We start from the raw sequence: 23,219 nt of genomic DNA, 5'->3' as shown, positions 1-23,219 counted from the left end.
GAAGACATCAAAGGTCATAATTGTAATTAATTAATCATTTTGATTATGCTTTATGCCCCATGTGTTCTCTGCTATGCTACTGGGGTGCTATCTTGCTTAATTTGAAAATTGGAAGCGAGTTAAAATTAGCTGTTGTGCACTCACAAACAATATACTGTGAGGTGTGTGTGTGTGTGTGTGTGTGTGTGTGTGTGTGTGTGTGTGTGTGTGTGTGTGTGTGTGTGTGTGTGTGTGTGTGTGTGTGTGTGTGTGTGTGTGTGGGTGTACCACAGTATTGTGTGTGCACAGTATTATGGTGCTAGTAGGCTGCCTGGGAGAGTGTGTTGTAACTTTAGCCTGCTGTTGTTGTGTTGTGTTGTGTTGTGTTGTGTTGGGATGAAGTGTCTTGGAGCAGCTGTTTATCACGCCTCCCGTTTGTATGCCAGAGCTGGCATACAACTCCTGGGAACATAATCTGATGTAGTCTACTGGGGGGCACCCGCTGGCCTAGTGGTCCAGGCGCATGCCACATATAGGCTCTCGCCTGACAGCGTGTCACGTGTTCGAGTCCCGTCCATGACGACCTTTGCTGCATCTCTCTCCCTCTTTCCTGTCTGCCTTCAATGTAACTGTCATGTTGGACCCCTGGGCTGTGACATCACGACACCTGTCAATCTTCAAAGTCACCTGGCTGACTTCATATTTTGAGGAAACCGAAGGGGGAAAATGAGTATGCGCGTATACGCATGTGTGCCCACCCGTTTGCATGGTGCCAGGCCTGTATATACGCTACTGTCCCCTAGACATTTTGAGGATGTAATTAAGTTAGCATCACTTTCATATTTGATGAACGACAGCCAGGGATTTACTAGTTGGATGTGTTTAACACATCACTCACGGTAACCTGCCTAATGCCCATAGACTGTTATCATTCATCAGTGTGGAATGGATGCTCACATCATTCTTTATAGCCAAAGTCTCAGGATATATTTCTTGGCCGGCCACCTTGTCTGAGGAAGTACACTGGCTTCATAGGCTAGATATAATTATATTCCTCTACGATTCAAGAGTGCTGAACAATCATAACTGCCATCAGCATTCCACAGGGCAAATAAGAATTAACAGCTGAGACGGGGAGGACAGATGATTTAGACAGGAGAGGCTGGAGTGCAGTGACTCACCTGGAGTTCCATCAACCTGTTTGCTGTGGTCTGAGGTGTGAGGGTGATGGTCCCCTAGTTCACCAGCAGAGGGCCCCAGCTATACAGGAATAAACGGAATACAGTGGAAACAAAGTCAGTTTTGACACTTTAACTCAGGGTTCGGTTGTTAGTGATGGAATGTACTGCATGTGTACACACAGTCAAGGTTTATTTTCTTCCATCGATGAAACATGGCTTCGAAGTGTTTGCAAAAGGATTTCCATAATATTAGCATTCCATTTCCAGATCTAACCTTGCCAGTATCGGGGGTGTGGCGGGCATGAGTCCCGTTCTGTTTGTGGCCTGCGCTCTCTGAGCTCTGCCCGCTACCAGCACTACGACTGCTGCCCACACTGCCAGAGCTACCAACACTGTTTCTGTCCCCTCCTGAGAGAGAGAGAGAGAGAGAGAGAGAGAGAGAGGGGAAGGGGGGGGATGTGAAAATAGGAAAAGTGATGTGTGAGGAAAGATTATTGCAAAGGAAAACATTCCTGCCTTGAACATCCTGTGTAAAAGTGGCTCATGACCACATTTCCACCTTGCATTGACCACATGAACCCAGAGCATCCTTATTTTGGAGAAAAAGAATTTGAGCACCAAAGTCTGACGTCAATATCGGTAGCGGGCGCACATCCACGGGTTCATGTACTTTTTATTTGCATTGTAATCCCCATAGGGGTATTTTAGATCGCCTCATATAATAACTGTGTTTGAAAAATAAACATGTCATCCCGGCCACTACACTCATATGGATATGAAGAATCAACTGACTGAGAGAAAACGCTATTGTTACTGCTACTGAATTAGTACAATTTTCGCTAGAAACAGACTATCATAATATGAGTGACTGACTGTCGCAAACGATACAGAGACACCTCCCTGACAATAATGCAGAGACAGCTTGTTTATTTTTGGACCACGACGCTTATATGAAACGATTTTTTAAGATGACCCCATGTTATTCTCCATAGAGAAAAGACTTCCGTGAACCAGGGGAATAGAGAGGGATGAGTGAGTGACGTCAGGACTTCGGCGCTCTATAGCAGAGCAAAAAAGAGGAACTCCGGTCAATGAAGTGTAGGGTTTACTGTCTGTGAGTAGTTAAAATGCTACGTTTGTTTGTGGATTCCGATTGCAATGGGTGCAGCGTGCATTTTGAATTATGGTTTATCCATTAGCTAGACAAGATATTCAGCTACAAGATCAAAATTGAATAGGTGTACATTAAATGCAGTATAAGGGTATGATTGCACACTTACCATCCTGTAATGCTGAGGAGGAAATTATGATTATTATTAGCTGTTTAAGTCAACATGTGTTGTTCATTAGGTGAGGATTTACTGGTAGGGGAGGGGTCAGAAAGGTCAACCCTTTGGAACACAGAGGGATGAGAGGGGGATAAAGCTTCCGTACAGTGTGGGGGTGCAGGTGGGAGAAGGGATACAGAGAGGGTTACATTACATGTTTGACCACAAAAAAGGTGAATGAACCGAAACCTATTTTATATACAGCATATATAGGCATATGACTGAGATGTTCAGGTTGCCTAATCTCATGCACGAAACCCACAGGATGGCATCATGCGCAAGCCTAAGTGCACAGACACAGCTTCTCTTGTGAATGCACCCGTTCTCACTGGCTCGTGCCCGGCGGTGAAGACCCAATTGCCAAGAACAGTTGCCACGCAAACCTGCATGTGCGAGCGCTTTGTTTTGGGTGGGTCCCGCGAGTCGCCGATACGTTTTGATGCCGGAATCATTGTCGCACTCAAGAATAGGAATAACTCTATAGTTCAGCGGGCGGATAAGGGCTCAACTCCTCACACACGGGAGGGGAGGAAGGGGATAAGGGACAGAGCTGCTTAGTGACAAAACACACAGGTTGGGATGGCTGCTTTTTGAGGGTCATGGCGTCCACACGGGGGGTGGAGGAGGGGGGGGGGGGGGAGCGGGGTGCACACACTCTTACCAGTGGGAGAGCTCCTGAGGACCCAAATGTCCTGAGTGGAGCAAGCAGGACTAGTTGGGACTGAGGGCTGTCTGCCAGGTGGTGCACCTAACAAACAAATGCACATACGTATGTATAAACACGCTCACTTTAGCCAGGAAGAGCAGCAGCTACTAGCACGTGATACGTCGGTCACGAATACGCAGCAACAGCTGCGCGGCGTATTGGTTGGTGCTGAGAGAGGCCTAGCTGTGCTGACACACAGGGAGAACCGCACCAACAGATTGGGTAGCAGGGCGCCAGGGTGGTGATGGTTGATATAGGAACTGGGTTTATCAAGCCTTCAGATGCTGTGAGGATATTAACTTCTTATAATAATAATAATAATAGGTGGAGATTCAGCGAATACAGGCGAACATTCGGCAACGATTCCAGATGTATGAGCTCGCATATCGGCTATTTTCTGCAAAGAAATATATTAAATAGAGAGAAATAAGGAGGGGGGCCAAGTATAGACCAATGGGGGACCTCAATCCATGAAGTATAGAGGGTATGCGCATGACATCATCATCATACCTGGAAGTTATGCCACCTACTGAGTGGCATAAAAAAACTACTTTTTTGCCCTATACCTACATATAATGTACATCCAAACAGAAAAGTATTTTTAATGAACGACATTAAACTCACTTTGCCACTGGGATTTACCACTCACTTTTTATGCATGCGCATACCCCCTATTTAGGGTTGAAGTGGTTAAAGGGCCCATGGATAGTCAAAATGATCAGTACCTTTTGGGGTGAGTGTGTGAAAACATGGACACGTATGTGAGTACCTGCAGACTCATAGGCGAGGGTGTAAGTGTCATCGGTCTGAGGGGAGGGGTCAAGGCTTGAGGGAGGAGTTCTGCTGGACAGGAACGGTTGGCGATGGCATGGCAGTGAGGCTTGGCGGGAGAGAGTGCCTCCTGGGGTCAGGGGGAAACAGGTGTGGGGAAATGTAGAACATGCATCATGTTTGAGTGTACAGTATGTCGTGTAGTGCGCATGAATGTGTACACATGCATGGCATGCGCAACCACATGGATTCCAACTTGGGTCATGTGCTGCTTAACAAAGAACATGCATGCGTGGATGTGGTTACATGCACATGAATCCATACTGTATGGGTGCAAGCGTGGGAATTAAAAGGGGATGAAACCTTATACAGGCTGACTGTAGTTTGTTCTCCAGTTCAAACATGGCAGTCTGCATACTGCATAGTATACCGTGATATAAGCAACTCCGCTGCAGTTAGTCAAATGAATAATGGGTGTGCATCTCGGGCGCCATCTTATTCCGGGATAGGAAGCCACAGGGTGGACGCTCGGTAGGCCAATCAGAGGCAGGTGGGGGCGGGTCTTAGTCACTCGAGTGGCAGCGTGCCTTCCCGCCTTGTCTGTGCTTCCATGCGATACAGGTCGCACCAATGAATTGCAGCGGCCAATGAGGTATACTGTAGCTTTATGGTATGCATTGGTGTACAAAATACAGTTGACTACTACTACCCCCATGGTTCTAAGCACAACGCATATCCATTATTAAGTGTATTAACTGCAGCTGTGTTGCTCACTATAGCCTGCCATGTTTTGAATCTGCTGTATTTGTTTTAAAATCTGAACTGTATTGTATTTTGTACGAACTACCAAATCAATCTAGGGTTTCATGCTCCTTTAAAAGCAAAAACTGCCTCTTTTGGCTGTGGAAAAGTAACCTTATAAGTATGTGATGAGTCATCATACATTCCATTCATTGAATGGATCGAACAACAACTCAAATAGGACGTATTCAGTCTAAATCCCTTTTGGTGTTATATAAGGGGCTGCTGAATAGGAATGTAAGATCACCACTTCAGAGAGGGCTTACGCACCCGTGTGTGTGTGTGTGTGTGTGTGTGTGTGTGTGTGTGTGTGTGTGTGTGTGTGTGTGTGTGTGCGTGTGCGCGCGTGTGTGTGTGTGTGTGTCAGTCCAAGGGTGCTGACACCACTGACATTATCATCAAGCATGCGTGCACATGCATGCTGGGTTTGCCTCTAGTCACTAACTATATGGGCTTTAAAATGAAGTTCCTTAGCAGGCATGGAGGGTTTTGGGGTTTCTCCCGTTTGTTGTTTTAATGTGTTTTTGTGTTTCTCTGTTTTTGTTTTTGTTCTCTTGCACTTCTATTCCGAATTCAGATTGATGTCGACATTTACACTCAGTCCTTTTTTTATATTAATTCCTGATTTATACAATGGCTAATTCTATTCCAAATTCTAATATTGTAAGAGGGGAAAGCTTGGTTCAATACACTACTTGGAACTGTAGAGGTCTGAATGGAGCGGTGAAACGTGGCAATGTATTGGCTCATTTAAAGAAGCTGGGGACAGAAATTGCTTTTTTACAGGAGACTCACTTACGGAATCAGGATCATAACCGCCTACGAAGAAATTGGGTAGGCCAAATATTTCACTCCCATTTCAATTTCAAATCCAGGGGCACAGCAATACTTATAAACAAGAACATTCCTTTTATACTAAATAAAACCATCCAAGACCTACACGGCAGATATATTATAGTTACTGGAAAGCTTTATAATTGTCCTATTGTTCTGGCTAATATCTACGCCCCTAACCATGACGATGAACGATTCATATCTTCTTTTTTGGCTACTTTGCCTGACCTTGACACTCACCAATTGATCTTAGGTGGAGATCTGAATTTTATTCTTCATCCTACGCTTGATAGATCTTCACATAGACCCTATACTCTGACTAAATCAGCTAAAATAGTGAATACATTCATGGATACATTTAAATTATCAGATCCATGGAGATTCTTAAATCCAGCTCAACGTAAATATTCGTTTTTTTCTTCTGTACATCACACTTTCACAAGATTAGATTACTTCCTTATAGATTCAAAACTTCTTCCCTCAATAAGACACTGTGAGTATGAAGCAATTGTAATATCCGATCATAGTCCCCTAGTCCTCAAATTAGCATTTCAGAACAGACATATGGCCAGGACTTGGAGATTTGATAACACACTAATAACTAGGCAAGCGTGTGTGGATGATATTAAAACCCAAATACAGTTCTATCTCTCTACAAACGACACACCCGATGTATCAAGAAGTACACTATGGGAAGCACTTAAAGCGTATATACGGGGGCAGCTTATTTCACGACAGGCTTTAATCTCCCGTCTACGTAAGGAACAAAGCAAAGCTCTGACTGATCGATTACTTGAAGTAGACCTACAGTATGCAGAATCTCCTTCTCCTGAATTATACAGAGAAAGGGTTTCGACTCAAGCCAAATTCAATCTCCTATCCACAAATGAGACAACTAATTTGATGACACGGTCACGCCATAGGTTTTATGAACATGGGGATAAGGCGGGCAAAATACTTGCACTTCAAATTAGGGAATCAGCTGCTTCTAGATTAATTACAGAGATCCATACAAACACTGGTCAAACTACTATTAATCAGCAGGAAATTAATGATGTATTTAAACGCTTTTATTCAGATTTGTATACTTCGGAATCACTAGGAGATTCTAATTTGATTGATACTTTTTCAGAAAATTTAAACATACCTTCCATTAGTCAACAACATAAGGTTCAACTTGAAAGAGCTATTACCTTAGATGAAATACATCAGGCAATCTCACAAATGCAGTGCTCAAAAGCCCCAGGACCCGATGGCTATACCTCTGAATTTTACAAGACATTTACTGAACTCATATCTCCCCTTTTACTTAAAGTGTTTAATGAATCTCTCAACGCCGGCCATCTCCCACCAACTTTCTACCAAGCTAGCATCTCTGTTCTACTTAAAAAGGATAAAGACCCGCTTAATCCAGGTTCATACAGGCCTCTGAGTCTTTTGAATGTTGATGCTAAAATTCTAGCAAAAGTTGTGGCTACGCGCTTGGAAAAAGTGCTCCCAACTGTGATACATACTGATCAAACGGGGTTTATAAAAGATAGACATCTATTTTTTAATCTCAGACGCCTATTCGACATTATATATTCTCCCAGTAGCACCCCCCAAGATACGGAGATACTGTTATCTCTTGACGCCGAGAAGGCCTTTGATAGGGTAGAGTGGGACTTCCTCCTCTCGACCCTGTCAAAATTTGGGTTTGGTCCAACCTTCACTTCCTGGGTTAAACTACTTTATGCTTCTCCATTAGCTTCTGTACATACAAACGGATACAGGTCTGAAAACTTCCCTTTGAATCGCTCGACCAGACAAGGCTGCCCTCTCTCACCACTGCTCTTTGCCTTATCTATTGAGCCGCTTGCAATTGCACTACGTGCTTCAGACACCTACACTGGTATCTTCAGAGGAGATAGAGAGCATAAAGTCTCACTTTACGCTGACGATTTATTATTATACATATCCAAACCTTCCACATCTATTCCTAGTATTATGTCCACCTTAAAGAGTTTTGGCAGGGTTTCGGGGTATAAAGTCAACGTTTCCAAAAGCGTTTTATTTCCTATCAATACACAAGGCAATCAAACTTTTGGCTCCCACCCATTTAATGTTACATCCAGCTTTCGATATTTAGGAATCATAGTAACCAAAGCACTTAACGACTTGCTCAAGCAAAACCATACAAAACTTTTTGAACGTACTGAACAAGACTTAACGAAATGGTCGAACCTTCCTATCTCACTTGCCGGCCGAATTAATATAATTAAAATGAATGTCCTCCCTAAATATCTGTTTCTATTCCAATGTATTCCAATTTTTGTTAACAACACTTTTTTTAAGAATCTGGATAAAATTATCTCCAAGTTCATTTGGGATAAGAAACACCCCCGAATAAAGAAGGATTTTTTGCAGAGGCCTAAATCAGATGGCGGAATGGCATTACCTAACTTCAAACTCTATTACTGGGCGTGTAATTTACGTGCACTCTCATTTTGGCTCCAAGATCAATTGCCTACATGGGCATTTATTGAAGGTCAATGTTGTCCCCCAACATCGTTGTCAGCTTTAATCTTTTCCCCAGTGGCCTCAAGATATACTAAGTTGCCAAAGGATTCCATAGTCTCGCATTCTCTCAAAATTTGGCTCTCAATACGAAAGCATTTCGGTTGGCACCCGGGCTCTGTGCGCGCACCACTGGTCGCTAACCATGCTTTTTTACCGTCCCTCTCTGACTCATTATTTAAAGTGTGGCATAGAAATGGTATTCACTCCTTCAAAGATCTTTATATTGATGGGTTATTTCCGACCTTTGAACAAATACGACGCAAATTCAATTTACCCCAATCACATTTCTTTAGATTTCTACAGATACGACATTTTTTAACACAACACACTGATTCATTTCCAAACATACCTCCCAACTCATCAATGGAATCTATATTTCTACCTGACCCATTGCTCAAAGGAGGTGTTTCTATTATTTATAACTCTCTCTCATGTTTAGATAATAATGCCTCCTTGGAGTATTTAAAAACTGCTTGGGAAAACGACTTAGGAATATCTATCACTGACGAGCAATGGTCTACATCTCAAAAGTTTGTGCACTCTTCTTCAGTATGTGCCAGGCACGGTCTTATACAGTTTAAAATATTACACAGATTACATTTGTCAAAGGAAAAACTCAACAGAATGTATCCAAATGTGAATCCAGCCTGCGACAGATGTGGCCAGTCGCCGGCCACTCTAGCTCATATGTTCTGGCATTGCACAAAACTAAGATCATATTGGCAAAATATATTTAAATCACTGTCAGACATTGTTGAAAAACCTTTTGACCCGGATCCACTAACAGCAATTATGGGAGTCACAGGGCCCGGGGTCAAACTGTCTACTTTCCAATATAACATGGTAAAATATGTGACTCTACTGGCTCGCAGACTGATACTGTTGAATTGGAAACAAGCACAGGTTCCAACTCACACTTCACTTATGAAGGATGTTATGCATTACTTACAATTGGAAAAGATTAAATTTGAATTGAGAGGGAGTGAAGATAGGTTCTACCAGACATGGCAACCCTTCATTGAATATTTTAATAGGTGCACGCTAACCCCTCCTACACAATAGATAGCACAATAGAAAATTGGAAAGAAAGAAAAGGAACTGAAAGAAAAGGAACTGAGTGTTTTTTCTTTATTTTATTTTTTATTATTTAAAAAAGAATGTCTAATTTACTTAATTCACAACATGTTGGTAGTTTGAGAGCAAGAGTGTCTGTCCTGTTGTCTGTTTTGTTTGTCTGTTCACACTTGTCATTGTTTAACTGTTTTTCTTTGTTTTACACTTATGTCTTTTTTTATTATACTGTATGTGGAACATTTACATTGCCTGTTATTTTTTTCATTTTTATTTAACTGAATTACTTATTATCATTGTCTAAATCTGAAATTGTCTTTCAAAAATGCCTAATAAAAACAGTATTAAAAAAAAAAAAATGAAGTTCCTTTATCTCCACTCCCCTCTAGCCAGCCACACACACACACACACACACACACACACACACACACACACACACACACACACACGGATGGGGCACAATATATCAACGCAGCCTCTTGGGGCTTTAGCACTATGCTGACACTTCCCAATCTGTCCCTAGTAATCCTATTAATGTGTGTGTGTGTGTGTGTGTGTGTGTGTGTGTGTGTGTGTGTGTGTGTGAGTGCGCGCACATGTGTGTGTGTGTGTGTGTGTGTGAGCGCGCACATGTGTGCATGCCCTGGCATACGTGCCTTAAAAAAAAATTATACAGGGTGTCAGATAGGGTCGTATGTGATTGTTTACTAGTTCCTGCTGTTTGAACGCCAGTAGCAGTGGTGGTTCCCAAACTTTTTCATGCCAAGCGCCCCCATCTGAATATGTTGTGTGCCAGGCAGGGACCCCCAGGCAGGGACCCCCAGGCAGGGACCCCCAGAGGAGAAGATAGGCAGGGACCCCCAGAGGAGAAGATTTGTTCAAAACCTTCCCAACATTTCAGTGGTTTCTGAATAGCCAACGTATCGATGGGTCCCCGCCCGGAACCCCACTGTGCTCGTGTATATTCTGGTCTGCTAAACTAGTGGGGGATTTGTAATCCATTGTTTGTTGGAGTTAAATTAGAATGGCAAGCATGCCTAGCTTGCCACTGACCACGCCTTCACATGACACAGACAACTAGGTTGTGTATTTCAAATGTCAATACTGCTGTTCACTGTGTGTATAGGCTATTGCTTTGGTGGGAAAAGTCAGTGTGCTTCATTTTGCTAAACAAAAAATATATTTTTTCAACTGAAAATATGCTACCTTTGTCTCCAGGTTCAGGACGGGAACCCCTTTTGGTGTTTTAAACACTATGTTATACTTTAGCTATTGATAAATGGCAGATCTACAAACTCATAGTGCGGGCTGCTACAAGCTTAGATCTGCTATTTTTTTTTAAAGATTGTGAAAATCTTTAAATATCTTTGCTTCACTATAGTATATAGAATGCAATTAACCTGGGTTAAGGAGAGTGTGAAACAGATCTAATAGGATTGAATGTATAAATGAACAGGTATGTGTATTCTCTGGTGGAGCTGTTGTGGGACCCGGCTATGGATAAGTGGTTGAAGATGGATGGATGGATGGATGGATGGATGGAGGGAAGGTATAATGTGTATTGTTTAGGTCTCTCTGAGTGCATTGCCTTCATGCGATGGCACTGACAGGTGCATGCAGGGTATTTTTCTACCTGCTCTCCTGCTGAGGACCTCCACAACAGAAGGGGGGAAGAAGCCCACCCGGTCCGCCCCTCTCTGGTTGTCATGGATGTGACCTTTCCATCGGCCATCCGAGTGCTGTTCCACCACCTACAACCACAAATTAATCACATGTACAGTGCGTTATTATTATTGATTCAGAACCAGTGTCTTTTCCATCCCAGCGATGTGGGCAGTGGGCGGTTCTAGGCGACTATACGCAAATCATGCGTGGAGCCCACGCCCGCCAGAAAACGGCCGGGCAACGTTGAAGCCAGCGACAGTAGTGGTCAAAACTGATTTTGACCTGAGATCAGATTCAAAAAATGTCTTCTACATCCAGACAGTTTTCTGAAAAAGCTATGTTTCTATGTCAGTCGTTCTTCGAATTTGTGACACATACAGTAGGACCCTATGCATAGGACGTGACGTAGAGGTACCACAAGAACAGCGCGAGGGGGGTACTACATAGGAGCCAACCAATCATATCAACGCTCGAGGGGTACTACCCGGAAGACTTCCACGTAGCGAGTGGAAGGAACACGTTATTCCAAGCAGTTCCTTTCAGATAGGACTTTTCTGTTTGGATGTATGGGCTGTCAAGACCAGAAAGTAGTTTTTTGCCACTCAGTAGGCGTATAACTTCCGGGTTTGATGGCGATGCCACGCGCATAGCCGCTGAAGTAGTTTCACTTTCATCTAGGCTACTTCTATTTCTAGTCATTTCCAGTAATCACAGTACAGTACACACATTTCAAATAGTATATATATATTTTGAAATGCCCACCGTATTTAGAGGAAACGGATTTCTATTGAGGCATCTTGTCGTGACTTGTCGAGCGTGCGTTATTGTGCCGTGTGTAAACTAAACTGACATAATGGAATATAAATAGAGACACAAGATTTGTGGCAAAACCTCAACAAGTGAAATATGAAATGTCCGTAGACAGATCTGTATTGATCACATGACTATAGAGACACTGTGTACCAATTTGCATGATGTTTGGACAAAATATGTAGGAGTAATATCAAAATGTATCTCCTGGTGCACTGAGCATGCACACACACGCACACGCACACACACACACAGTATATACGGACGGACAGGGTGCAAAACAATCTCGGTTACGCCTTCGGCCTGGCGGAGACAACAATATCCAGGCTCTTGTAGCACTGCACAAATGTAACGAGGTCTAATCGACCCTGAAATGTGTGCAAATGTAGGCTATATGTTTTGTCATGGTGACATTTCAATACAACCTGTTAAATGCTGAGCTTGTAGATAAACATTTCCTCAGGGTCTCCCACACACACCTGGCAAATTGATTGGAATTTATTTCTGTCTGGACCTGAGTTAAATTTGTTGAAAGTAGTTGGCGTCATGTTCTGCTGTAGGCCTACGTACTATTGCTTATATAACGTTTCGTTTGCATGATTGAACATTAAGTAAACAGCACTTTTACTCCATTGGCAAGTTCATAATCAATTATGACACGTTGTACAGTCGGGGGGGCTAAAAAAGGATTGCTAAAACCGCTACAGGCTGTGGTTGGTGGGCTTTGATGTGATGTGATGAAGTGGGCAGGCTGGGCACCCAAATAATTGTCAAAACACTCTTTTATTGATAATAATTAAAGGTTAGGGTAAGTGATATTTTTTGGTTAAAACAAAAAAAAAGTTTGTGTTAAAAGGTCAAGGTAAAGGACTATATTAATTTAGAGATTTTGTTCAGTAACAGCAGTCTCCCTGTCTCTCCAGCTCTTTGATAGACGGAGAATAAATGTAATAGTGTTCCAGTCTGAGATCTCTATCCTGATTGGATAAAATTGGTATCCTGTCCTGAAAATGTACGTGGCCCAGCACATGACAGACACGTGTCAAGAGGCCGGGTGTCAGACTTAATGAACGATGTGTCTCAGCGTACAATGTGGACAATTGGACCCAAACCCCTCTCTCCCTGAAGGCACCGTGGTGTCCATGCATCACCCAGAGGAGGAAGAGGAGGATGACGATGAGTTCTTAAGTGACGATACTGAAGTTTGGTCAGAGTAAAGACAAAAACAAATGTCTCTTACTTAAGAGGAAGAGGAGTTGTCCCAGTGTCTCTTTGGGGCTTGGCGGTGAACCCTGACCCTGAGTGTGAAAGTGAGGACAGTGAGCCCGATGACACAGACTCCTGTCAGACAGTCCCTCGCCTGAGATGGACGCTGTCGACGTCTCTGAGATGGAGCGAGGGTCTGGACGAAAATGTCGGCTGCGACAATCTGGTGCTAGAGCTCAACTCTCTGAAGTATGAATGCATACAACATCAGTTACATCACCAATGTCATTGTTGACCAGAATGCTTCTATAGAGTTCCCCTTTCCAGCAGCATGGCCCACACAGCTCACGACATCCCAATACGTCACTGGGCTTCTTCCTCCGATGGAAAAATGGGCGCCTCGGGGCTCGGGTGTTGATACGAACATGTACCAGATGGATATCTTGGAAGAGGAGTTAACACAACGTGCTGGTTCTTCCAGGGAGATTCCGCTGGCGGGAGCAGACAGCTGCGCAAGAATCAAGCGAGGGCTTCTTGGACGTTCATCAAGAGGTTGGAAGAGAGGATGAATCGACAGAAGAGGAACGCTTAATGATGATGAGAGATTTCTTGATAAGAGATCAGCACCAAATCAAAGTCTTTGAGACTGTGTTTATCATTAGGCTCAGAGATTTGAATTTGAAAATATTGACCTTTCCATCACTAAGCTACATCGATATCAAGCTTATCAAAGTTTTATTGTTAAACATTGAGAACTGACATGCATTGTTTCATAGTACGTGTGTTGTATGAATGTCAACATAAAAAATAAAAAGGTACCCCCCCCCCCCCCCTCTCTTTTTCTTTTTGATAAAACGTGAAAATAATTGACAGACAGGCACACAGACACACGGACCCTCTTGTAGACGGCTAGCCTCCTGCAGAGTAGGAAGAGTTTTCCATCGTCAACTCTATGTCAGCTCTAAGTGTGCATGTCAACTGTCTTTGACTCCCCAGGGGCACATTTTTAAGACAATAATGAGAGAACCGATGAGCTGAAAGAAACCCGCCCGGAGAAGCCACAAAAACACGTTCCCCTTTAAGTTCTGAACAGGATAGGACAGCACAACAACATACAAGTTCCAACAGGACCTGGGAGATCATAACACACGGTCACAAACAAGCACATGAACACCCACATGAAGGCCCGCCCAGTTGCCCCCACCACACACAACTTGCACACAAACAACCGATGACTAAAAGCAAACTGTGTGTCTGTCTGTCTGTCTGTGTGTGTGTGTGTGTGTGTGTGTGTGTGTGTGTGTGTGTGTGTGTGTGTGCGTGCGTGCACGCGTGTGAGAGAGGATGAGACAAATGAGTGGGAGAGAGGGAGCGAGTTGTTACCTGTTACCTCTGCTGTAATCTCTTATTGAGGGAACACAGTTCAATTGTTTATTAAAACAAAAGTGCTCATTTTCCTATTCCATTTTTGGGGGGGTCAATGTTTACACTCTCAGAGTAAAATGAACAGAATTTACTACGTACAGCAAATTAAATTGCAGTGTAACCTAACCCACGGAATGCTAATAGGCCTACTAGACTAAGTTAACAACTTTACAAATTATCACTTTATCCTTACATAAGCCGGCGTTTCCCCTACTAATGAATTGGCAAAGAAAAGGAGTTGGTAGAAGCCGTACACACAGTAAAATCCTTAGTTTTATTCTGAAGAATTGTAGAAATCTAACACAAAAATGTACAAATGGAATCAAATCCACCCATAAGGGCCTATTTGGTCCCATGTGTACAATCTTTGGAGTTTGGAAAAAGATTCAGAATCCGAACAACAACAATAACTTCAAGGGTAGATGATGCGAGTACTGCTAAACACACCCAACAAACACAGCTGTAAGTAACACATACAGTAGCCTCAAATTTGGAAAGGAGCAATGAAAACTATCATTGAAATCCCTCCGAGATAACACCCTAATCCCAACTCTAAACCCGGGACAGGGCTTAAAGAGGAGGGCCACATCTTAAGAAGCCACCGCATTAAAAATGTGAGGAAACGAGGTCAGAGGGGGGGGAAAAAATAACCATCCATTCCGTCAAAGACGAGCTTGCAAAGGAAAGATAAAGAAGAGGAAATGTGTGAATTCTATGTGAGCCTAAATGGAGCCAGAGAGAGCCGCTGTAAAAGACTTGCCCCCGAGGACATGAAATATACTGTATGAGTCACTGCTGGAGCATGCATAACACCCCCCCCCCCCCCTCCCGCACGCACGCACAAACATATGCACATGCGCGCACAAGCAGCATGTACCATGATGAGGTCCCCAGCTCGAAGGTTGAGTGCGGTGGGGTCGTGGAGGTTCCAGTAGTCCTTCACCGCCCTGACCTGCAGAGAACTCGATGCTTCTATGGAGAGAGAGAGAGAGAGAGAGAGAGAGAGAGAGAGAGAGAGAGAGAGAGAACGAAGGACAGAAAGACAAGAATAATACCAATCAGGTTGTTATGGTGCATGCTGAAATAGCTGATTGTCTTAACTCTATTCGCTATCGTGAGTGAGTACTGTAGGTCCAACTTCCTGATTGGAATAATAAAACACACTCAACCCAATGGAACAAGGATTTCAAATGGCTGGGTGCTGGAGCATCACAAGATGAAATGAATGGACCAAGATGGCACACCAGTTATTATAGTTGGGTTTATTACCACACAAACGCTTCCGGCAGGTCCCCCTTCTAGTGTGCTATAGTATAGGTGACCGTGACAAACAAATGTCCAAGTCAGTCGTACGCCATTTGTAATCAGAGTGTCACAGCAGTACCTCCCTGTTTAATAGTGGATCAATGAACCACTTAAACCCTATATAATTTTGATCCCCCAGGGGTCTGTACATACACAGTCTCCTCCTTTTTTCAATCGACACAAAATCTCTTTACCGAAAATAGCTCACAACTATAGCTCACAACTTTCTGCTATTTTCTGAGAACATTTGCCATATGTTCGCCTATAATGACATCCCCCAGAAGGGATGGTAGTTTTCATGTGGTTAAATTAAAGAAAATATAATTAAAATAATGATATCCCCATTTTACAAAAAACGACAAGAAAGAAAGCGACAATTCTTCAACCCTTCAAAGCTGTTGGCATCATTCTAAGTACTTCTGCGACGGCCGGGGCTTGCAAACGGACTGGCCCTGTGTTGAACAAATTGATTGGCTATGATATGGCACACTGAGGAAGGGCGTCTTGCCTGATGCGATAGTGCTGCAATTAACTGAACTATTTTAATTGGAGTGATAGCGCCCTGGACTTCGGTTTGATTAAGTCCAACGTCCTCACATGTCCTGCCTCTCTCTGTCTCGTCCTGGAATCGTATCTTCGTTAAAAACTACAGCAAACTGAGCAAAGCATTAAAAAAGGGGGGAAAAAACGGCTACTGTTATTATCTGAAGAGCTATACTGACCTCTGAGCAGCTGTTTGATTTCCTTGCTTGCGGTAGAAGTGGTGAACTGGTTGACGATGTCCAGAGCCGTCTGGTTGTATGTGTTGCGCATGTTCACATTGATGCCCGCCTGGAGGCGCACACACACGCACACGCACACACACACAGCCGCACACATGCACACAGAGAGAAAGAGACTCAAGAGTAAGCACTTAACACAATAACACACTCCCCTCTGTGTGTCAACAACTGCCTTTTATATTAAAGAATAACATGAACACTGTCTGTGTCATTTTAAGTGAAAGTACAGTATAGGAAGAGCTACTGATTTGGATAGAGAATAGATACATTTATATTATTACATTTATATTTCCTGACTTTACCAAGTCGTGATGTGACGAATTGACAGAGAAAAAGTTACCGGTACATCAACCTAGCTAACACAGTGACTAACAATATATCTGCCTGACTGAGAGTTGCACAATATTGTAATATATCATATATTTCAATATTACTTTTCTCACAGGAAGTGATGATGACATTTATCAATACCTGAAAGTTGAATTTTCATTAATTTACCTGCCTTCGTGCTGCCTTTCTTTTCTTTTTCTTTTGCACTGTAACTAAATCTAATATTTGTATTGTATTGTATAATAATTGTATAATTTCCTTTGCTTGTTGTTCTGAGTACTAGATCAGCATCCTACAAGCACAGTCCAACTCCATGTTGATATCTCTTCTAATACTGTGATTGAAATAGCTAGTGATTTGATTTGAATTGATTTAGCACAGTATAGAACAATACAATAAAGCATACAAAGAAAAGGAAAAAATAATAATTTAAAAAAGGGAAAGTACCAGGAGGAGGCAAGAAGACACAATATACATAGAAGATATTAGAACAAGATATAAATAATTTCCAAGATACATGATTGCAGTATATTAAAAAATATATAGAAAATCTATAACATGATTCAAAATACTTGATAATCTAAGAAAGACATGATTAGAGACGAGAAGAGAATAGAAAAGACATGTCAATCAGAAAAACCTTCAATTTGTTCTTATACAAGTCCAGAGAAGAAAGTTCTGAAAATGTGAACCAGTAGAATATTTGTCCCAGAGTGTAGTACCTCAGAAAACTGACTAGTACGATAAGGCCCCCCCCTTGGGTGGAGATGTGTAGCCTGTCTAGTGTTATATTTGTGTACTTGAGAATGTGTTTGAAAGTAATTTCTAACATGGAGTTGGGGGCATATTTAAGCTTGTAAATAGTAGTACAAATTAGTGCATATTCTGACTGTATTGTTGTTCTCAACATTGTGCCCGTCTGTGCTTACATCGAGCAGCAGCCGCACTGCTTCAGTCTTGCCATAGAGGGCAGCCTCGTGCAGCGCGGTCCCAGCTTTGGTGGCTCTGTTGATGTCAATACCAGCTTTGAGAAGCAACCTGAAAGTAAGAAAAAACAACACTCACATAAGATGCAGTAGGTAGAATCACTAAACTACTGCATAGAGGCAGATCGTTCCACTCAAATGACATATCTAATTAAGTCATGAGTCCCCCATCCACACGCGTATACGCACTCACGCACAGACATTAACAAATCTTTCCCTTTCTGGCACTGTAAGAGGTCCAGATGTTGGAAAGCTTCGGGAATTCTATCCAGACAGCCATGCAGGTCGGCGGTCCTGGGCTATATGCTGGCTGTGGAGAAGGTTGTGTGTCTGTTCTGAGGAGGTAGAATAACCCAATGCCCTGACACTGCAACCCACTGTTCCGTTGGTAGCGAGTAGCTGACATGACAAACATCTGCCTTCTCACTGTGGACTGACTGCGAAAAGGATGTGTCGCTGTTATCTCAAACCTTCACGGGAAACCTAGAATTCTGAGAGCCTCTGTTCAGCGTTCCCCTGCTAAAAACACCAAGCTGGCCTACAGCCATGGGAATATTATACCTGTACTGTAGAATATACCTGTACTGTATAAGTGGGAGAGGATCTTGCTGACAGACACACTTTATTTTGTGTCGATTCGTTGATGTAAAAAGTAAATAAATTAACAACAACAACAACAACGACGACGACAATGACGTGCTTCTCAATTATTCGGTTAAAGGGACTTTACTATGTCATTAATATACCTTAGAGTTGTTGTGTGGAACTGGAGGTCTGAAACGTGATCATAGAGCATTACAAAGTACATCTTTGTGATGTCACTGAGATGTACTTTGTGATGTTTGATCACGTTTCAGACCTCACAGAATGGGGGGGACTTTAAATTATTTCCACACAACAACTCCAAGGTATATCAATGACATTGATCAAAATGTTGAAAATGAGTGGCATTCCACTGTAATAATTGGGGTCCCGAGCCACAGGTTGAGAACCACTGTACTATAGTCCACATGGCAGGCCAGGAGGCCGAGGCATCCGTGGGAGGTTTGCATGAGGGAATGTCGTGAATTAGGGAGGATGGGAATCATTCTCAGCCTGTCTGGGAAGCAGGGTGGAGCTGCTTGGCTACATTATACATACACATTGAGACACGTGTGTACGTACGCACGCACACGCACACAGCAGCATATTCATTATACACACTTGATAAGGCGAGTTGGCCGTTGAGGAGGTGCGAAGTATTTGAAAGATGAAGGATGTGGGGTGTGTGTGTGTGTGTGTGTGTGTGAGAGGGACGGGTGAAGACGAGAGCAGAGTGCACGTGAGCTGCTGCGTCTGTGATCTGTCTAACCTGATGATGTCCTTGTGTCCGTTCCGCGCCGCCAGGTGGAGGGGCGTCGTGGAGGCGGAGTCTACGCCGCCACGCCCCTCCCCCTCCAGCAGGGTCGCCACCATGTTGCTGTTCAGCAGCAGCTGAGCCACCTGGAGGGGGGGGGGGGGAGGGAGAGAGGGGGAGAGAGAGAGGGGGAGAGAGAGAGAGATAACCAAGAGATCAGATCAGAGACACATACTTCTCTGATCATAGTTTGACTGTTCAATATCACACGCAGCCATTACTCTCGACAATTAGCAACAACAACACCTTTCCTCATCCTGTCGTCCCTTCACAATGAAAGTGTCTCCCCTTTACCTCCCAATGCTGCACATTTTACCATGTTATTTGAATAAAATAAGTGTAACTTTACTAACTTAACATTAACATTGTGGGAGAGAGCAAGGCAGTGAGCGAGAGAGAGAGAGAGGGCCAAGAGTGGCGGGGGTTGACTGACGCCTGACGTTCAGTTGGAGCTTGGAGGCCCCCCTGAGGGTGGAGGCCCGTTTCAATTGAAACTGGTGAAACATACTTAAGGCCTCCTATGCTTCCTTCATGCCTGAGTGTCCAAGTTGCTCTTTAAAACTGCTCCAAGGAGAGTTTTAAAAAACTCCCATATCTGTTGGGTGAAGTACAACAATGCTGTGTACAAACACAGCAGCACACATTTGTGAGCTGCTGTGCCAGGAGAAGGACGTCAAATGGAACACAACCACATTAAGGCTTTTTATAGTTTCACAAGATAGTATTACTCGAGGTGTTAATGTAACACGGCTCTGTTTACACCTTATTTTATTCCTATTTATATTCACTATTTATTTGTACACGCACGCGCAAAAGCACGCGCACACACACACACAGTTCCTGTGTCAATAGACTAAATCCTGCCATTCTCTACCAGGCAAACGGCAAACTCAGATCAGAGTGCCAGAAGATTTAATGTAATAGGCATGGAGAAATGCGTGCGTGCGTGCGTTTGAATCGAATCTGCCTTACAGGGACAGCTATACATTTCACAAGGCTTATCCACAGATGTCACAGGGAGACAGACTGCAATGCGCAATCCCTTTAACTTCACTGCATGAGGCCATGAGCGCTCAAGTGTGCGTGTGTGTGTGTGTGTGTGTGTGTGTGTGTGTGTGTGTGTGTGTGCGTGTGCATGAGCGTGTGCAAAAATGAGGACTTGAACCCCATTTCTCCTTATCTCAAACAAGCTTATTTTAGCGGACCGGTTAATCTAAGCTATGTGAGATGTTTGACACAGGCCTAGCCCTCGCAATCCATCACATTGCCCTTTGTAAGACATGGACAAATATACACACACTCACTCACTCTAGCACAGCAATATATACAAAGTCCACGCAGTCACCACTTAGTTTGGGGCTTTGATCCGAGGGTCTGGCATGAAGATGGAGGTGACAAATGTTTATAACGGGATCACAAAGACTTCATGAGTGTGAAAGAGGGCCATAAAAGCTACTGGGCTGACTATCGTGCACACACGCACGCGACACATTGTCTTTACTAGAATGGACAATTAACAGCTTTGTTCATTTGTTTTACGAGCAAGTACCACATCATCAATCAAGACGATAGTGTGGTACAGTGAGGACCCATGTGGGCGGGGGGGGGGGGGGGTGCTGAGGTGCTGTACGTTGGGGGCTTAAGTGAGTTTCATATTGGATGGGGGAGCTGGCACTGAACTTAACTAATATATAGTATATGAAAGAAGTGATCCGAAGTGATCCGAACACTTGAAGCAGTTAACTTTTGTACCTCCACAGAGCATCTGATTGATTTATTTTTGCGCTGAACATTTAGTATTTATTTTCCTACTTGAAGTGTGATTAAGGGGATATACAAATAAATCTGACACACATGCACGTGCTGTAACTGTACGCACACCCCGTCGCACACACACACACACACACACACACACACACACACACACACACACACACACACACACACACACACACACACACACAGACACCACATACCTTCAGTCTGCCAAACTCACAGGCCAGATCTAGGGGGGTTTTCTTAGACTTGTTCATCAGGCAGGGATTGGACTGGTGCTGCAGCAACATCTCCGACTGCCAGAGAGAGTGACATTAATGTGACAAATATATAAAGACATCAGAGAATCATTCTTCCCTACATTTAAAGAAAGATATGAAGAGTTTGAATACACCATTAATAACTCATCACTTCGATATGTTCTGGGAGAACTGTCCAAATCCACGTTCTTGGCAGCAAAAATACGTGTGTGGAGTTGTCATCAACTGAGGTGACAGCCAGTGGACAGAAGCGACCGGTATATCTGGCTGAACGGGGTCACTAAAGTTGCTGTTATCATCGTCTCTGTTTGTTCATTTATTTTCATTGTTACTGTATCGCTTGTTGTTCATTATTGTTGGGATGTCTGTTGTTCACCCTGTTGTCTCTGTGTGCGCAATGTTGCGATTTCTTTATGTATGCTTTGGCGGAAAGTGAGAATGGGGGGGGGGGGGGGTGACATGCAGTATGCGGGAGTCTTCTGAAGAGAAGGCATCACATGACACCTTGAGCGCCAGTCCTCCGTGGGCACTGGCAACTAGCCAGTGGCAAACTTGTGTTTCTGTAACCCCGGAAGATGTTGTATTTTGAACACTGTCCGAGTTCAATGAACACTTAGGACTTTACTGTGTGTGTGCGTGCGTGCGTGCGTGCGTGCGTGCGTGCGTAAGCATGCGTGTGCGTGCGGGAGTATGTGTGCGTGTAGCCGTGTATCCAGTGACATATTCCAGGAGGACAAATGATGACTTTGCCAGGAAGGAATGTGTGTGTCCTGTCCGTGTGTGTGTGTGTGTGTGTGTGTGTGTGTTCAGAGTTCAGACCCATTTACGCTGTGGCGCACAGGAGAGCACTACTTTGTAGGGGAAAAAAATCCCTGTGTCAAGGTATTGTTGGTGGACAAAGCAGGCTGAGACACAAAGGAGATATATTTCACCAAAAGAGGAGGACCAGTAAGGGCATGAAATCATGCCTTCGGCTGCATAGTGTCCATATCCAGATCTGCGTGACGCAGACGCACGCCTGTGTGTGTGTGTGTGTGTGTGTGTGTGTGTGTGTGTGTGTGTGTGTGTGTGTGTGTGTGTGTGTGTGTGTGTGTGTGTGTGTGTGTGTGTGTGTGTGTGTGTGTGTGTGTGTGTGTGTGTGTGTGTTTGCACGCACCACTTCATAGTGTCCGTACTGGGCAGACAGGTGCAGGGGTATCTGTCCGTCATGGGACGATGAGTTGACTGAAGCACCGGCTCTCAGCAACAGTAAGACAGAGTCTGCTTTACCCTGCCATGCTGCATAGTGGAGGGGACGCATGCCTGCAGAGAGAGAGACAGAGAGAGACAGAGAGAGAGAGAGAGAGTAAAGGAAATTACATGGGAAGGCAGCGAGAGAAAGAAAAACAACGTATTGTACCTGCGAAGGAAAAATGTAAAAAGGCAGAAAAAAAAATCATCAGGAAATTGAGTGCATTCCAACAGGAAAAACAACAACTGTAGTTACATTTTTAGACTAATGGTGACTTTTGTCCTTTTATATCTTCTCACTCAACTCAAACTCTATGTTATTTAAATGATATAGAGCAATTATATATGACCGAGGCCGACCGACCAAAGTGCTATACAACACAGCAGGAGAAAAACAACAATGACGCAAAAGATATGCGCCGAAAACATGCAAAAACTAAATAAACAGGCTAAAATATGCACAGCAGAAAATAATGAGAGGAAAACAAGTTAGCTGTGCTCAAAGGTCAAAAGCGAACTTTTTCAAAGCCACATAATTATTCACATGAGAGATAAACAAACAAACACATAAGACGCTGGCAGGGACGTGCAGAGAGCGTTAGAGAGGCAGAAAATAGCAGATCTACAAGCTCACAACGTGTCGTGCAGCGACGCGTTGAGAGCGTATAGATCAGCTATTTACATTTCTAAACAAATTTGTTCAACGCAAAATGCTGTGTTCAAGTTCAGGAGACATTCTCCTGAATGCTGCCTTCCGGTATTATGGCATGGAAGGAAAGGAGTGGCATTTTGCATTTCTTTCACCGTGGTAAATGCTG

General features: G+C 43.5%; 1 protein-coding gene across 2 annotated transcripts in view; it reads right to left on the bottom strand.

Moving 5' to 3' along the window:
- The window catches only part of LOC308333330 (caskin-2-like), a 42,745-nt gene that overhangs the window by 14,555 nt on the left and 4,971 nt on the right, over positions 1-23,219 (bottom strand). For both annotated transcript variants that reach the window (XM_080789675.1, XM_080789676.1), the window contains exons 4-14: positions 22,328-22,473; positions 21,112-21,207; positions 19,091-19,221; positions 17,683-17,791; positions 16,364-16,472; positions 15,214-15,308; positions 10,864-10,981; positions 3,964-4,095; positions 3,150-3,236; positions 1,435-1,568; positions 1,161-1,239 (exon numbers count right to left, since the gene is read on the bottom strand). In XM_080789675.1, the coding sequence (XP_080645801.1) occupies positions 1,161-1,239; positions 1,435-1,568; positions 3,150-3,236; positions 3,964-4,095; positions 10,864-10,981; positions 15,214-15,308; positions 16,364-16,472; positions 17,683-17,791; positions 19,091-19,221; positions 21,112-21,207; positions 22,328-22,473 (1,236 nt within the window). The remainder of the gene's footprint in view (positions 1-1,160; positions 1,240-1,434; positions 1,569-3,149; positions 3,237-3,963; positions 4,096-10,863; positions 10,982-15,213; positions 15,309-16,363; positions 16,473-17,682; positions 17,792-19,090; positions 19,222-21,111; positions 21,208-22,327; positions 22,474-23,219) is intronic.

The sequence above is a fragment of the Protomyctophum bolini genome (genome assembly GCF_963924005.1).
Source record: "Protomyctophum bolini genome assembly, chromosome: 18".
NCBI lineage: Eukaryota > Metazoa > Chordata > Actinopteri > Myctophiformes > Myctophidae > Protomyctophum > Protomyctophum bolini.
The sequence above is the reverse complement of the archived record's forward strand: the minus strand, read 5'-3'. Positions and strand labels throughout refer to the sequence as shown.